The 18,359-nt window shown below is 41.1% G+C and overlaps 2 protein-coding genes across 2 annotated transcripts in view; one reads left to right on the top strand and one right to left on the bottom strand.

Moving 5' to 3' along the window:
• Nucleotides 1-797: 797 nt before the first annotated feature.
• Nucleotides 798-3,552, bottom strand: LOC131885748 (protein IWS1 homolog). Its single transcript, XM_059233930.1, has 3 exons — nt 3,047-3,552; nt 2,134-2,620; nt 798-1,867 (listed from the first exon to the last, which is right to left on the bottom strand). Exons 1-3 carry the CDS (start codon nt 3,363-3,365, stop codon nt 1,423-1,425), a joined length of 1,251 nt encoding a protein of 416 aa, XP_059089913.1. The 5' UTR covers nt 3,366-3,552; the 3' UTR covers nt 798-1,422.
• A 6,727-nt stretch (nt 3,553-10,279) lies between these two features.
• Nucleotides 10,280-18,359, top strand: part of LOC131877571 (trinucleotide repeat-containing gene 18 protein-like) — a 28,947-nt gene continuing 20,867 nt past the window's right edge. Inside the window, exon 1 of the mRNA XM_059223278.1 lies at nt 10,280-10,786. Coding sequence (XP_059079261.1) covers nt 10,771-10,786 — 16 coding nt within the window. The 5' untranslated portion in view covers nt 10,280-10,770. The remainder of the gene's footprint in view (nt 10,787-18,359) is intronic.

Below are 18,359 nucleotides of genomic sequence, written 5' to 3'. Positions count from 1 at the left end.
GGAAGTATTCTTTAGTCCACCTTTGCGAGTTTACAAGGGTTGAAGAACTCACATGGAGCTCGGTGCTCGCTTAATGCCGGTCTTCTCGCTCCAACCCTTTTTTTTTCATTAGAGGTCGTTCCACAACTCCGCTGTAGCGTGGAAAAATACCAACTCTGCGGATCGTCAACTTCCTGGGCGCTCAAAATTTATGCACAACTAGCCACTTCAATGACATATTGGGCTTGAATTAAATCAAACGCGTCCGTCTCAAAAAGGCAAAACTGTCGCTTCAACGCTGAGGAGTGCTCAATTTGAATATACTGCAAGCAATTCTGTCACGAGTTTGTTAAAATGCTCTCATTTTGTTATCTTCCAACTTATCAAAATGCTTTTATTACACCTGTAGCTATACAAGATTGGGTTACCTGCCCTACCTGTACGACGAGTTCTTTCCTGCGAGGCTTGAATAGGGCGTACATTAACTGTTAGTGAATTTTTCAACGGGCGAAGAGAACAGTCAGAGAGGTCTGCTTAAAGAAGCCGCCATCTTTTTTTTCAAATGTGAACCTGGCGCTCGTTCGTTCAAGATGGCCGACTGTATTGAACCACTCGAAAACACAAAAAATAATTTTTTGTTCTAGTGATACCACGTTTTGCCTTTTTGCGGTGTCATGTTTGCTGTCACTCATCAATTATTAGCTCTAGGGCTTGCATGAGTAGCTCAATAAAATCGATACACCTTAGTATTTCCTTTGCAGTACACACCCGTTCTTCGTTGCATACAGGACAAACCGGCTGCACAAGTCGAACGAGGCTAACATTAAAGAGATATTTAATGTGTGATGTAATGACGATAAGCATAATTTCCATAGTGTGAGCCTTTTGGTGCTTAAATAACAACCGTGAAATATTGACACCAAACAGTTGTGACTGTCTTGACGCTGTGTTGCTGTTCTTTATCATCATACAAGGCAACGAGCGTCGAGCTCCTTTTTTTGTTCCTGTTCGTTTCTTGTCATGCACTCGCCACATACAGATTTCGTTCATGTGTGTGAAGAAGAGTCTCTCAGTCTCTCACACACGCACGTGGAAACCTCTCTCCGGCCAATTCTATACGATAGGAGTAGACGAGGGAGAAACCAGACTTGCTCAGAATGAGGTCACATATCCAGGTTCTATCACAGTACAAACACTACCAGGAGTTCATAACACCTGCGTAGGCCTGGCATCATTCTCATTGGCTGGACCTGGCTTTCCAGCGCTTCTCATTGGCCGGCCCATGTGAGAGAAAAATTTCTCCTGGGCCTAGATAAGTACGCATGAAGCAGGAAAACTTGGACGAAAGACAAGGAAGAGGAGGAGCAGTAAAATGAGTTTGACAGGAAGGGTTCAGGTGAAGGAAGAGGATGTTTGAAGCAACTTGAAGAAGGTTTTTTTAGTCTATAATGCCATGTGCTTGCCTTCAAGACTGATTTTTACGGCGTGTTGCGCTTTGGTGGATTTCTTCCGATCGGCAAAACTTCGCTTATGCTTCTCTAGAAGATTAATCTCTTTCTTCTTCGTTTGGGACACATCCTCATGGGACTGCCAATCTGGACGGTTGATGTACTCCCGATTCTTGACCATTGGAACCCGAGCCCTGCCAACCCAACCCGGATCACCCGGTTTTAAACCTGACGTTTCATTTTCCTCCACATGGACGACTTGGTTCTTAGTGCGATTCCGCTTCTTGAGCTCCAATTTGGCGGACATTTCCAGATCACGAAGCTCTCGCTCCTCTTTGGTCATGGTTGAGAAATCGGTTCGCACGTTGAAAATGGGTCGAGCCCATTTGTTAATGATTTTCCCCGCTAAATCCTTGTTCGGGCGGGTTTCGCGAGGATGTCTGCCAAAGGAACATGTCGTGAGTTATTGAACGACCGATAAGAGTGTGTCGATTTATCCTCCTCCTCCTTAGCTAGCGCAAGGAGATGTTTTGTGCCTTCAGAATGGTTCATTTGTTTCAAAGTGCGCCTCAAATCGATAGGGCGAACCCAACGAGTTCAGGCGCTTCATTCAAAAAAAAAATACTCTGAAGTCTTTCTCATTCAAATTCCTCAATGTGCCAAACATCATTTTTCACTCGATAGGAGTTGGTAGTTTTTTGCTTACCGATAAAGATACATGACAGCCTTGCCAATTCCAGACTCTTTAAGCCTCGACAGATCATCAATCTGAATCTCGAAAAGGTACCGAAGAAACGCACTCCGGATGGATTGGTGAGGTAGGGCCTTATCCAAAGGCAATGGAGCCAGCCAATCCGTCATCACAGAGAGAAGATTGGCCTCCAAAAAGGCTAGCTGAAGGTCGACTTTGGCCAGATGCTCCAAGACTTTGGCGAGCATGCCAATCTTTTTGGTGGCCGGGATCTGCTGCTCATTCATATCTCGGTCTTCTCGAGCGGCTTGACGCATGTCTGCGATCATTTTCGCAATGGCATCGTCATTGTCATTTATCACCTCGATGTCGCGACGCTTTCGATATCTCCGATTGGCTGCCCTTTTTTGTTCCATCATTAGATCAAAATCCAAGGCGCCTTTGGAGGTTGACTCTGGGTCAGGTTCGGGTTCCATCTCCTCTTTCCTTTCTTTGACCTCCTCTACAGGGCGATATTAAAGTCCTGTTCAAAATACGACTATGTTGAACTTAGAAACATGCGCGGAAAAAAAGATTTTTTTTCAAGTCTCGAGGAAAGAATTGCTAAACCCCAGTAATAGGTTTTCTCATTGGAGAATGTGCTAGAAAAAATATTGACTAGTTTGGTGGATTTTTTTAAACGAAAGAAATTGATTCATGAAAGCTATTTTGCGAAGTCTTTGATGCATGCCACAGGTTTGTAGAACCAAAATCGGTATCGAATTCGAAATAGTTCCCAATCGACCCAAGATCTGAACCATCAAGCTCAAGGATGGATATTTTTTAAGAGGAACCTCAAAGAAAATCAACGTGTAGCTTCGGCTAACTTCAAAAGCTTTGGTACTTCTGACCTTAGCAAGTCATCTAAAATAAGGCCAAGAATAGCCACCCTGTAGAATTTCTTCGTCCGACGAAGAATCCACGATGTTCCGTTCCACTTGAGCTCCTTGTGCATCCTCAGCGTCAGATTCTGAATCCCTTTTTGCGGGATCATCCTCAATCTCGGACTCTTGATCATCACTTGAATCATCTAAGAATACCTTGATTCGCTTTGTTTTCGGCGCTTCAAGGCCTTCATCATCCGAACTAGGAGGTTTGGGCCGTCGAGAAAAATCCTCTGAATCGCCATCCGAGTCCGATGGATTGGATCCTTGGTCGTTTGGCAATATTGAAGATGAATTTGAAGTAATGTCACTATTTTGTTCCATGGCGATTTCAACGTTATTGATAAGTTTTCAGATTTTGGCAACGAACTCACTCGCAGTTCTGTCACAACAAGGAACAATGTCCTGGACCTTGGCAATGATCTCTAGTTTCTTTGGGACGCTCAATCCAAGCTGCGGAGATGGAAAGCTGTGTCTATGGCTGACGCCTTAAAAAGATATATTTCATTGAGGTGTCAAAAGATAAGAATGCTTATTTTGCTATTCTCGTCATGATTATGAAAGATTGGGATTCAGTTTATTTTCAGGGGTTAATTCATTAGCGCTCCCGTAAACTCGAAAAATGTTCTCCTTCCAAGCGCAAGATATCCTTGTGTACCACGCAACCTAGCTTTGATTGAAGAGTAGCAAGTGGAGAAATTCTTGGCTGGAACATTGAAATAGAGTTTAAATCTATTTTGACTGGAGTCAACTTGTGTGACTCATCTTGCAGAGCTCCTGTTTCTTAGCTGAAACTCTTAATTTCTGTTCATGCTGCCATTTTAAGTTCTGAATTTTTGTTTTAGGGCTTCTTAATTAAGGTCATAAAAGGCCAATTGCAAGCTTCATTATTTAAAATTGCGCTTTACTTTTGCCTACTTGATTCATCACCAATGCCAAATCAGGAACCTTTGAACTACATTTAACCACGGTTTTTGGCATTACCAATGTTGATATCAAATGCAACCAATCATCAACATATTCAAACGACGACTAAGGGTATAATATCTAATGACAAACCGCTTTAAGCAAGAGTTTGAAAACGGCATATTCAGTTAAGAGGTACAAAACACAGTAGGAAGTAAATGTGATTGTTAAAGAAAAGACTTCATTACCTGACTCTATGTAATTGGCCCTAACGCACCATTCCAGAACTTGTTGCATACCAAATGAAAAGCAATGCCTTAAAAAGATATCCTTTTTCGATGTCGCATTTGTCTCCATTTCACTTGATACGTACTATAGGTATACAAAATAAGTAGACAAAATGATAAAAAGCCTTGTGAGAGCATCTCTCGCATTCATGCATATACTGTTTGAAATGCCTTTCATAACTCCAGTCCACATTAGAACAAATTCTAACCCTGGAGACATTCGAAACGAAATGTATTGGGCAATGGGCAAAGATAAGATACCAATTTATTGTAATTCCAAGCAAGAATTCATTTATTACCGAATTTGAAAGCCAAAACCTGCGCTATATCTACATACCATAATCCAACCTTGACTTACCTCCCATTATACTAAAGTTCATAAATTTATACTTCATTCGAAATTACCGTCTTAACGATCCGGGGAATTCGAAAATTGATATCTGAGAATCAAGAATCATTGCCTTGTATTGGCGTATTTCAATACGAAAAACTAAAAAAAAAATGCACTTTTTGAAGTTTGCAGGGTGCACTTCAATTGGTATTTTTGCATTTTTTTGTGCGGACTTCCTTACCGCCACCGGGATTGGAGTCCCAGCATTGATTCCCATTTTGTTATGAAATATGGAATCAACACTTTTTCTTGCCTATTTTGCATGACATGAAATGATTGACCTTGTTAGGGATAAAAATTGGGAATTAGGGATGAACGTAGGGCTTTAAGTATTACAAACCCTGAGAAATATGGTTTTAGACAACAACAGAAGATAACTCAAGATTAGTATCAGGTAATGGGAATTGATTGCCCTTAATAATCTAAATTTTGTTATGAATGATGTTGGTGGAACAGAGACAGGATTCCTTCATTCAATGCTCGAAGATTTCACCCCAATGGTGATTCTGGCTATGTTTACTTCCTTCCATATCTTAAGCATCAATTTTTGTTTGGAGAGTGAACTAAAGTGAACTTTATTCACACACATGTCATGAACGTTTTGTTTGTTGGACTCAAAGATAAACGTGGAAATTGCAGAGCACTGGAATCAGTGGATTGAATTCTTTGAGCCACTACGCGAAGGAATTATCACTACCTAAGTCTTCGTTCGACATAGCAAACATTCCACTTTGAACTGGACCGGCAAAATCATATGGATTCTTCGATAATTTTTCGATTGTTTTTTTGTTTGACTGACTATAGGATATAATATCTAAATCTTAATTAAGCAAAGTTATCCAAGCTGACGCCAGATGAAACAAGGAAAAGATGACCACAATATCCAGAATTATGCTGATGCCTTTGGTTCAGAGAGGGCCCTGGAGAGAGGTCCCACTGTCGAAGATGGCCATGAAAACGGGGATAGAAAACTGTCAGAAGGAGGGGGGGAGTGATTCATGACTAGGGACAGGCAAAATATGCAAGATAGTAAATTCTTTTAGGGACAAAAAGGTGCAAAAAAGCCAACGAGTAGAACAAAAGGTGCAAATGAAATAAACCAGAGAAGCGACATTCAAACCTTTTTAATAAGTAGTACGAATTTGATAAGCGCATTCTTTAAAAAACGAATTTTGCCTAAGTTTTGGATCAAATTGACATGTCTTTTTTTTATTGGGTCAATTGCTTATTTTTCCTCTTTTCCTAGCAGTAGATCTGCCACATTGATCTAACTGAAGAAGAGTTGATTTTTTTTCTTCCTAAAAATATAACACAGTTACCAGGAGGAGGTAAGGAAGGCAGCTATGCTGCGTTTTCTTGGGCAGGTTAATTATGTTAGCTCCCTGCTTAGCTTGTCTCTGGACTTGAAATTGGCTTGTTTCATTTCTGTTCTCCCTTTTTTCTCAACTAAAAGTGAAGTACTTTGGGCCTGCACAATTGTACATTTGTTATCAATTGTTCAAAATTCCGGTTTTCATATCTTCACTTTGTGGGCAGCCTTTGATACCAAACCTGTAACCAATTGAACGCAAAGAAAGTTCTGACTTCAACCAAAATAAACAGTTTTAGGCCAAATGTGCACAAAAAGTGCAAACTAATAGTAAAAAGGTGCAAATAAAGGTGAAAAGTGCGAATGTGTAAAAAAATGGTCTTTGGTGACAAACATTATTTTTACACAATTTGACACTCCCTTTTGATGATGTTCACGAAAGATGATATGTTAGTCACTCTTCCCAACCCAGTGCATGATCTTGATGTTGGCCCGGACTTGGGTCTCTTTTTTATGGTGGTTACACGAGTTGCATTGAAATGACGAAAATCACTAAAACGCTTTCCACTGGCACAATTTTGGTAGTTGAACACGAATTTCTTCATGTTTAGATCAGCGAAACATGCAATTCTATAGGATTGGCTTTTGGTCACTAGATGCTTGTGGCAAGGCTTTATTTCTTGTCTTGGATTGGTTCTCAAAATTATTTGATTATTGTCTGATTTTCCAAAATTCAGCCAATCTTCAAAATGGTAGAATATGCTCACTCAGATCAGATCAACTATGTCAATGGTAATCAATTTGGATTAACTAATCTAACGGGCCCTATTATTGGGGCTGCGTATGTAGTTCATCAAAATGTAGGCTCCACGCCCTGATGTTTGGAATTTAGATGATTTTACAAGAATAGTTTAAGGCTCGACAGACCGAGATGACCGCGTGTTGGCGTATGATTTTTCGTGCCCATGTCTCTATTTAATGTAAGTAATTTAGTCGCATATAAGACGAAGTCAAACAAACGAAATTATAAGTCTTTGATAGCTTCAGACTAAGGAAAGATGAGAAAGAAAAGTTGAGGTTGCAGTGAGTCGTGACGCTTTGAGCATTGCATTTTGATATTCATATTGGGGGTCTGTTTCCAAGAACGCATGATCGGAATGATGAGCTCACTATTATATATGCAATGAAACTTATCAATCGTGTAGATCCTTGAAATGAGGCCATCACTTGCAATAAGGTGAGCCTTCATGAGCTGAGATATTATCAGAGGGGGTCTTGATTCCTCACCAATAAAGGAACTTGTTAATTCCCATCATATCCGGCCAATATTCTTTTCTCCAACGAGCCCAGATCTTCTTCTAAAGCTCCTGATTATATATCCATCGCACGTCGGTTTGACATGAAGCATGTCTCATTACTTCAATTCAAATGTTAGGTGTGAGTTGGTAAAGATCAATTGCATCAAAACATTTTGATAAGGGTATGCCTTACAACGAATGATTTTGAAAAGTTTGTTCATCTTCTTACCGCCAGCGGCAAAAAGCGTGTCATGGGCTATTTGGGCTGCCTTGGGCACGTATTTCATTCAAACAATATCAATTACTTGCCCGCCAGCCAAACCTCTTTATTTGAAGTTAAAAGTTGTTAAATCAACTGATTTGAACGTCTCTTGTTCGTGCTATCTCGAGCGGCAAAAATCAACTCAAATTTGTCACCAGTTCCATCTATTTAACGAGTTTAAAGTACTTGAAGTACATAAATTTTTCAGAGAAGTAGTTGATATTTTTATTGATGGACTTTGGACCTAGGCGCCTATGCTTTCACTCACAAATATAACATTCATGATCAGGCCTTGGTAGTGCTATAAAGATGAATAAAAAGCGGCCCAAACTAATCCTAGCTGTCCAAACAGCCAGCGGCAAAAATATAATGGAATCACGAAAACCTTCGAGATCATCCCTTATTTCATTTCATTGCTTTTTTGAGCCAATGTGGTCAGCATATTTTAGGAATAGGAGCAGCCCCTGGAAAGAATCCAGGAGAAGGACTGTTTACTGTATGATAATACACCCTTCAGTTGCAAGATGCTTTCATTCCAACCAAGAACACTTTAATATTTTCATTTGGTAGTGACTGCAGCTCAAAAACAAAACAAAATACCTTCTCCCTTATAGGTAATATTGATTATCTATTACTAACCCTGCTGCATTAATTTGATGGTATTTGATGGCATTTTGGAAAATCTTTCTAAAGGTCATGTGTGTCATTTTCAACTGGATTGAGCCAAGGTGAGAAAAAGAAATCTCCTACCCAGACCGTAATAAATAAGCAAAACTTGCAAAAAAGTTGGTTTCTTCTTCTTAAAAAAGACCTTCTTTTGGTCAACTTTATCTAAGGCTGTAGGGAAAATACTTGTTTGATTGAACGATACCGTCAATAAAGATCCGTGTTTGAAACGACTACCTTCAGCAATTGCCCGAGCTTGATGCCATTGAACGGGCCTTTTTTAAATCTAATTTTAAAAAGACATTACATTGAAATTCTCTTAATACGTAAGTTACAGATGGTTCATTTTTTTCTGAAAAGAACATGAAAGAAATACAAACCACAACAAATTTGCATTCGATCCCATCTTAACAAGCCCTTTCCCATTTGGAGCCCCTTGTAGCTAATAAATATTTGCCTTGCGGTGGTTGGTCCAAAAATATTGATATCGCTTGAAACGCTTCCTTTTGGTTGTAGTAGTCCAAAGTTTTGAGCCAATATGTAGGTTGTACATACGGCTTAGATGGCAATCAATTGGTGGGGAGAGAATTACATTTGTGGCAAAATTCAAAGGCGAATTGCGCTGTTGCGGTTTCTTACAGATTGGCTGCATTTGAGTGATTGTGTTGCTTTCATCTATACTCAAACTCAACCAACTACATTAGTACCATCATCATCATCACCACCACCGCCCCAACCAAGGACCATTGTCGTTGCAATTGTCAGCTCCAAGCAACAAAGTTGGCATAGCGCGTCAATAAAACAGGGAATTGGAGAATAAACTCGACTCAATGAAGCCACCTGAAGGCGGGGCTTCACTTCGTCAGTTTTGCGCAAGCTAGACTCCTAATCCCTAATCAGCATTCAAATCGAAGGTTCTACTCGGGTACGTCACTCCCTCCTTTGACAGATCCCGGACTGCCAAGTTACTTCCAACTTGGCCACCATTACTTTGGACACCGAGTTTGTCCGTAGTTTGATCGCAGAACTCCAATGAATTATCCTGCCAAGGGCAATGAGCATGGCTGCCTCATGGCTGCCTAAGTTATTGGGGCTAAATTCGACGATACGACATAGCCAACAACAACGGCAACAACAACGGTTCTCAAAATCGGGTTTGGACGGCTGTTTGCGCATTTTCAGCGTCCAATATCGTGATGTTTGGAAGGGTGGTAGTGACACTGTTGTAACCCAGGGTGGTGTTTGATCCTGCACTGGGTTGTAAAACTCAAGGGAAAATCGTCGGACTACAACCCAAGGTGCTCGGGGACTTGGGATTCCTCGGTGGGGGAGAAATGATGAGCGCAGCATCGCTGGAGGACGCCGAGAAGGAGGCGGACGAGAAGGAGGATCCCCCCCCCACTACCAGTTATGCTCATAGCCATCTCGTATGGGATTGCCTTGGGCACTTCCACTACCAACGCAGAGACGGACTTCAGAGGGGTTCCAGAGTTGTGGTGAGGTGTTCAACGAAGCATTTTTTGACGAAACTCAACTCATCCCGAGAATATCTAGCCCGGCGTGTTCGGTCGAGCCCCGAAGCCCCGAAGTCTCAACGGGTGGAACTGACTGAGTCATAGGATAAAGCTGAGGAACAGGAGAACGCTGGCCGGGAAAAGGGTCAAATTGCAGGGACGGGACCAGCGAGGGAGCGAGTGTCGCCAGAGTGACGGCGCTCCATAACTCTTAAAACTGCGACAGATCCTACATTATCGGCAGGGTGAGACTCTTAGTCTACCCTAAATTCTGGGCTATTTATTCTAAGAATATCGTTTTCTGGACCTTGAATACTAATACCTGATGATATAACGAGGCTTAAGGCAACTCACGTATATAAAATAGACGTGAAAATACAAAGTTACCCTTGGAAGCTCAATTTTTACATTTTAAATTCCAATTGGTTACAATTAATATGTGAATTTGAATTAGTTTGCCGTCTTATAGTTATGTGATCGGTCTCCATTTTTTTTTTGTCAAACCCACAGATTAAAGTCTTGATCTCGCTAAGGCATTTTTTTTCTTTTCATGCAAAATCTGGCTACCCTTAAGCTCAACTGCAATTTGAGATCGGCAGAAAGTCTCACGGCTGAAGTGGCCGATTTTTAGGGCTAACCTAGCTAAGAGCGGCAGTTGTAGAAGAAGGACCAAAGAGAGAATTTGGAAAAGACTCGAGAATTCAGAGCGTCAAGCCAGGAATCATGGCTGTTAAGGAGCATCTTCAAAAAGTTCTAGTGCGAGAACCGTTCATAATTTATGAATGATTTTTTCACTCATTAACAGCTGAGACACTGTTCAATCGGAGAATATTATTATAATGCTTTGACTTTTCACGTGAACCCAGATCTGATCGTTACAAAGAGACACCTTCCAAGTGGAGAGTTTAGAAGTGTTTTGTTAAGTTCCAATATTTTTGCCAATGTGATAGATTGGTGTTTGATTGTATTTTTCCTGCATGCGGGTGTACCAAAGCTGCCTTTTGGTACATAATTCATGATTGAATGTGACACACAGACAGTTTAAATACTTCTGGAACTTCAGTGAAGTGATTGCTTAATCTCAAGATAAAAACATATGAATATGGATAACGGTAAGACAATCACGAATTTGCTATTCCGTATATTAAGGCACTCTTTAGAGCTCAATTGATAGCGATTCCGTCAAACAAAAAAAAAAGGTCCTTCGGGATGAAATCAATTTTTTGTACAGAGGAGGCATCACAACTTCGCCCCCACCCCCCAAAAAAAATGTATTGAAATCTAAAGGATTGAGTTTCCAAGGCGTTTAAACAAAATGGCAAGTTCTATCAATTAAAATTGGAATCAGATAGATCCGTCGGATTGAATTAAAAAAATATATTGCCAATATTTGAATTGTAAGAAATCAATATTTTTTTCAACATTGGTCATAATATCAAAAAGTATATGAGTTTTGAGAGAGTAGTACTTTTTCACTCTTGACTGTTTTCAGGTTATTACAATTTATTTTTCTTGCGTAGAAAGTTGTTCTGAATTTCCTTTTTCCTTTTTCCCTTGTAACATTCCTAGCGTCACGAAAAGCCTACGTAGAGTAGGCTTGCCAGGCGAGCTTGTTTTGACGAATCCTTGGGTTAAGGGATAAAATCCAGAATGGACAATCGCGAAGTAATGAATGCACTTTTGTTAGGTCAAACGCATGATTTAATTGTGCATTTATTTTTGCTCTCTTAATTTTATTGGGTAGTTATCTTTAGTTTTTTTTTCGTTTTTTTTTCTCACCGCTGCAAGGAGAAATAACAAGTTTGTTCGTTTCTGTCATTCATGACATCCTGCGAATGTTATTTAACTGCAGCAAAGCAATGGTTAGATTGGAAAACAACTCTATGTTAGCTGATTTTGTAATGGTAGCCAGTAAATGAATGTTTAATCACAGACAAACTTGCACTAAAAAATGTCATTTTTGTTATCGTTCCTATTACTCTACTTGGTGTAAAACTCTAGGTTGCATTTGAATCATAAACAATTCATATTTTAGAAAGTGCAATAATCGGCAAGCGAAAAATTGTTAGTGATCTTAATTTACCCGGGGGATGTCACCGAGCAATTGCAAAGTCCAGTGGACCCGTCCAATTCCAGCAATTATGTGTTGTAGAGCTAATCTACCGCAGTTTCATCAATGTGATGGAAAAGGTTTATGACCCAGCCAGAATTTGGCATTTCCGAATAATTCAACCCCCTCGGCCAGCTTCCAGTCCCCCACCCTTAAGTCCCTCATTCTCATTGACCACCATTTCAGTTGCCAGCCATCCAATTTCTTGTATTCGAAGTACCTCTTGCACTATGGATTGAAATCATAGGGAACATTTTGCAACAAATAAGAAAACACAATAGATGAACTGATATTTCAGCCAACGTGAAATAGTAATGTTTCGTATTCAAGTTCTTGAAATGTGTTACAAATGGTGTACAGATGATTGAGTACAAATGCAAGCGTGCTATGATTGGTAAATCTACACCTAATGCAATGGGAGCTTGCTCACTTGAGTTTCTTGCTACTGTATATAGTCCACCAAAATATCAATGAAAATATTTCCTAACGACTGCGAAATGAATGGCAATGGCACTTTAGATATTGGTTTCATGCACATCTTTACCACATTGTTCACATTGCAAGGTGCAAGGCATTGGTTTGAATCCAGTCCTGCTTTTAAGATGTCTCCTCCCTGTCCATATCACTCGTTGTAGCCCCGGGTTCGACAGGGAAAGGTGAAGAGCGATGCGTTGTTTTGAGAGCTTCTCGTTGTTGGTGCCATCATTTGTGAGACTACTGACTGCACGACCCTGAATCGTCGACCCCATGTCCAACCTCGCACCAACTCGATAATCAAGAGCTCCTTGGCGCTCGAACCAGACTATTCGCTTTCTAGGACGATCTACTATGTTCAATACCACTTTGACCGGACGATTCATTACAAGACAAAAAACATAAAAGTTCCAGCTTCCAAGCATGAAGAAGATGAGAGAGTTAGGAAGCATTTCTCTCAGGAACTGCATTCAAGGCAAAGAGCGACGGCGGGTTTCTTGGCTGATGGATGGCAGGAATATTTCTTTGTCATTTCAACGCTCCTTGTCGTTCCTTCGAAAGGGGTTCAAAGACATTTTTGCCAACCAGATCTCGCCGTCGGAACGAAACTTGGCGTCGCACCCAACTTGGCAATTAAGCGTGGCGAGAGTGATTTTTGGCCAGTTTATGCACTGGAAGAATGCGAATGCTGATGGACGGACAATTTGTCGTTTATTTTTACTATTCTCCCCATTCTCTAACAAGTCTGGGCTTTTTCTCTAGCTTGTCGTCATCCAGTGTAAACATGGAAGTCTTCCCTTTCTGGCGAACTGTCACTCATGTTTTGGTATAGATCCAAAAATGGACACCCTTTCTGTGGGTCCCAAAAGAGTTAGACACGTCAGAGTGCACTCGATTTTTTTTAAATTTACCAGTCAACAGTTTTACAAATTGTTCGGATGGTATTGAAATTTGCCAAAAATAGAATACCCAGGGTTGTTACACAACAACCGTATGCTTCATATTTTACAAACTTATTCCTCTCTGATTTCATAAGGAACTGATGCTCACTCACATATTTACGCTCTTATGAACCAGTGCAAGCTAATAGGAGAACAACAATAAACAAATCCGCATACGAGGCAGTTAGAACAATACTAGTAGTCTAGTGATGTTGCACTGATATCATTTCTTCTTTCATTGTCAGGGTCTTAAAATCGAAATGGTACTGCGAACGCAGGGCCTATTAACGTGCATGAAGCCCTCCAGTTTTTCCCTACAAATCATTTCTCTCTCTTTTTATGAAGAGAACGAACTGCTCCGAGTCTGTTTTTCGGGAGTGCGGCTCTTGCTCACAGAGCGGTACACCGCTTCGAAGCGCTTTCCGTCAGACAGCCTGTAATACAGTATGTCTGGGGTTCGAGGCGCTGTTCGTGCACACTGTAGTTTTAGCGCCAATAACCGCCGTCTTTCGGATTCTCTGTCTCTGGAAAACACCCCCCCCTTCCCCAGCTAGAGTGAAGGTCTTTCGGGGGGCTTCAACAAGGAGAGCTGAGGTATATGTGCGTCCGTAGAGCAAGATGGTCCTGAGGAGTAAAGCCACCAAGATGATTCTGGGGAGCGAATGGTGGACGAAGATTCATGCTGTGCATGACGGAGAGGAAATTTGAGCTTTTAAGTAACCGATTTTCTTCAGAAGAAAACCATTTCTCTCCGAGTTTGTCAAAAGTCTCCGACTGACTTCGTCTCTCTTGGCTTTTGGGGTCGAGCATTCTAGAATTCCATAGGGAATAGAAAATGATTCCGATGGCTCCGTACAGTCCATGTAAAGAATAAATGTCCACGAAATCCATTGGGGTCGGGGAGTTACCATATTACTCTCACAGCTGAACTATTTGAACGCGAAATTGGATTACTTTCATCTCAGTGGGAATAGATTAGCATATACTTCTGGTATTTGATTTTTAATACTCTATGATACTAGGTTTATAACACTTGCACATATGTTATTTATTCGGATAAGGCTGTAAATAGCAACACATATTTCTACATCTGTGAACATTAGTCGCTCGAAAGGTATTCCTTTCCGTAGTCGTCGGACATAGAGGAAGAGATTATTAGTGATATATCTACCGAAAGTAATTGTACCCAAATAGAACTCCAAATGAATTTTGTAAAGTAGCCATGGAAAGTACGTACCCCTTTATTTGACAACCATTAAGCTCTCGATTTAGATGTGGGCTCCGTAAATAAGCTGGCTAGCGCAAGGGTGACTAAAAGCGAGTGGAGAACATGCATCAATTCAAGTTGTAAGACGAGCTTACAGGAGCGATTGTATCAGAGTTTACGGTGAATGGATAATGTGGTGTACCCTTGGTAGGTCTAATTTGACGGCAATTTACAATTATTAGCCTTCGAACATGGCTCTTGGTGGTTTCAATTTCTCTCTCACATGCGAGAGAAGTCATTGACGAACGAACTAAAGAGGCAAAAGTGAAGAAAGAGGAGGAGGAAGCCTGGCCAGCTTTTGGCCCGAAGAGAAACTTAAAGTGGCACAGAGCATGAATCTTCAAAATGAAAGATGAGGGAATTGTTTCACTTTAACTCTGTAAAATCTCTCTCCCTTTCTCTCCTCATCATTTTTACCTTGAGGCTGCGTATACATAGTGAGTACATATATTCAACGCTACCCTGCAATCATTTGATGGATCGCGAGATGCTGGTTCGTCAACTGTGAAATGAGGACAACTTACAAGTTACGACTTGCTACATTCGCATCCGATGTACAACAACATGAAACCTTTTTAGTTTATTTTGATTTACCATTTCCTTTCCGTAATTATTTTTCTTCTGCTTTCCAACAGTAGTTGGAGACACTCTCTCAATGGACTAGAGATTTTGAGGGATTGATATTGATCGGATTTCTGACGGCTGACTTGCCATACTATAACAGCCAACCAACATCGAGCCACATATGGCCATCCATGAAGTACTGTTCGGCCTCTGTACATAGAAACATGGAGCTAGACGATCCTCTCTCAACGAAGAGAGCTACTAGTATGTCCATTGATGATCGGAAGCCACTTCAATCTCTCCCTTTTCTTTCCACCATTTCTATCAAGTAGATCACTAGTGTGACTGATTTTCTCTCAGATATTGCGCCGTTTATCGGTAGCATGACGTAAACGCTCGCGTTGGATTGGTAAAATTTGAACATTTTACTATTGTTCCTAGTCCAAGGAAAAGAAAATTCTCAACTTTTATGACATTGTGTCAATGTTTGTGATAGAGTATTCGCACAATGTTGATAATGAATCCCGGTGGTTCAGATTGTTATTCGGCGTATATTGCAGAAGGTCAGATAAAGTGCCTCTTTCCAACCTAATTGTGGCGCCAAAAATGTTCTTGAAAGGGCAGTCACCCTGAAGAGCAAATGAGAATCTACTTTGAGTGTCTCAACCTGAATAGCGCCATGAATTATTTAAACTCGACCCTCCCACTTTTCTGCGAGCGATCGTGCTCTCTTCGATGTCATATTTTGTCTTTCATCGATCTTTCAACTATGCACCACATACCTCGAGCAACTTTGGATGAATGGTTTCCTCTTCTTATGGCGGTGAATCTAAAACTTGAAATCCTATTTTATTCTTTTCAACCTGTATTGGTTTTGTTTTTTTAGAAGTATTGAAGTCTTTTCTCCCTCTTTCTGAGAAATGGTGACAGCAATCCATCTTGTAAGTGCTATAAGTAATTACGGATGAAGAAATGAGCCAATCACAAACTCGGAAGCCTTACTCTATTGACACAAAAAGCAAAACTCTTCTTTGGAGACCAATTACGAGTTTCGCCATGTTCAAGTTTTGTTCAAAACCCCTTGCACAAGCTAATCTCTGGTTGTTTTAAAAAATCAAGCCCGGAAATGCAATCACTGGAATTCAACGCTACAAAACGTTCGGGGAAGTAATTGGCTTTTCGCGAGTACTGGACTGTTGAGCCACGCCCCGAGTTACCGTGCGAATTCGTCACAGGGTTTCGTTAACATTTCCTCTGGGTCTCCTTTTCTGGGGGCGGATATTTCTTTTTGCTTCACTGTGACAGGTTATTGACGGCAAGTGAGAGACACCAGCGACCGTTGTGGTCATTAATTCTGTAAACCGTGATTTATCAAGCTTTTAAAACTTCCAAGAAGAAAACCGTTCTGGCTTTTGCCCTCTCCTTGGAAGAAAACACCGTGGTCAGAACAACTCGAGTTGTGGACCGGATGTAATCGAGAAATTTATTTAATGATATTTGATGGCTATTTTGATGTTACTTCTGAAATCTTGAACAAGTAGATGAACAAAGTTTTCTTTCATTTTCCAAGAAGCGTAAATCATTTCCAGTCCAAAGTGCGCCTAGTCCTCGGGTTCGTTTGAGTACAGAAACTTCTCCGAAGCATTCTCCAATCTGGATTGGGTGCGTAAATAGCCATACATCCTGTGCTAGCTCCTTTTACTGACTTGGAAAGGATGAGGGGGTGACCAACCAAACATTCTTCTCCCCACATCTCTCCTTCGGAAACTTTGTTGCTAGTGTGTGGACTCCTACCAACCACTGATGTGGGGCTCGATGTAAAAGTTGTAAAAACACAGCCAATACTGCAGCCTTTTGACGAGGTCCACCGCCTTCCCTTCGCGTGTCATGTCTGTCTGAAGGGACTCTGATTTTTGGTTGCATGCAACAACTTGATAGTTCTCCACATTCACCCGAATCAAATGTTGTTCTCGCTCAAAATGTTAAGCCTTCAATAAAACTGACATCCAATGCTATGATCGGGGAAGAACAGCATCGCTCAAGTTAGCCGTCACTCGAGCCATGGAGAAGCTTTGAATCATTCATAGTCTTAGAGGGCTTCGGGATCTCTTCAAGGCCACAAGAACTGGGGAACGCCCATAATGCGTGGCGATCCCTGACGGCAGCAGTCAAGTGGGAAAAATGCTCTTAGAGTGCATTTTACAGGCTTGCGTTTGTCTTGTGCACTTCGCAATCCTTCTGTTGCAAACAAGTTTTGCCTTACTTTATGTCTCTTCAAGGTTTTAATAGCTTCAAGATAGAGATTATTTTTCAAATGTTGCAAGCGACCAAGCCAAGTTTATATCCCCTTTTTCGTTTTCTGTAATGCTTTGCTGCCCGGGTTTACGATTCTTCTGGATGAGAAGCATGTTGGTCATATGTGCTACAGATGTTTGAATGCGCAATCCTGATCAACTTTTTTGTGAATAGCTTGTCTAAAACAATATCTCGAACGGTTTGAGTGCATACGGAACGAGGAAACAAAAAAGGCATCTGCAAATGCTCCCATCTTTGAGTTGGATCAAACTCAAGCGAGGCTCGACTCAACGTACCTCCAGTTACATTAACCGTATTTTTACATGCTAAAAACACATTTCATTTTGGCAACGTGAAAACTGCCTCAATCGAGAGGTTGGATTGGTTTGCCTCACCCTACTTATTTGTGTGCTCCACCATTTCCACACGGCTCGTTTCCTCCCTTTGATGAACTTCAACGACTGACTTTTCATTAAACAACTTGGCGCTCAAGTCACCAATTTCGCTGGGCTAACTAAGCAGTGGCTGAAAGGATCAGTGCACAAGAGAATTTGGTGCTTGTCAATTAAAAGTGACTACGTGCAACTCGGTAAAAACAGTGTTTCACGAGCTCCATTGAATTCAATTTGGATCGATTTGAATGTGAACCAGTCAGCAGCAAATGGAAATGTCACGAGCCCCACAACAATCTCCCACCAAAAGACTTGCCATTTCCCTGGTTTATCCTCGACACAAATCTCCAAGGGACAGAGCGGGAACAAATACAACTGGCAAGTTCGAAGGGTTTCAAAGAGATTCTTTGTAAAGATAGGTAAACCGGACTGAGGAGCTAGAATTTAACTATGTACCAGTGTTTACGGGAATTGAAGCGACCATGTATGCTCGTCCTCATCCACCTCATGTCGGTCTCCCGCTCATTGGTATCGCTAGTTGCTGCCAAGGATTGCCACTTGTTTGGCTTCGATTTGGATCCATAAAGCCATATAGGATCAGTGAGTGGAAAACACTAGAATTTCCATGAAGATATGTGCACG

This window comes from Tigriopus californicus, chromosome 1 (genome assembly GCF_007210705.1).
Source record: "Tigriopus californicus strain San Diego chromosome 1, Tcal_SD_v2.1, whole genome shotgun sequence".
Classification (NCBI taxonomy): domain Eukaryota; kingdom Metazoa; phylum Arthropoda; class Copepoda; order Harpacticoida; family Harpacticidae; genus Tigriopus; species Tigriopus californicus.
Note: the sequence above shows the minus strand (reverse complement) of the source record. Positions and strands in the feature narration are given on the sequence as shown.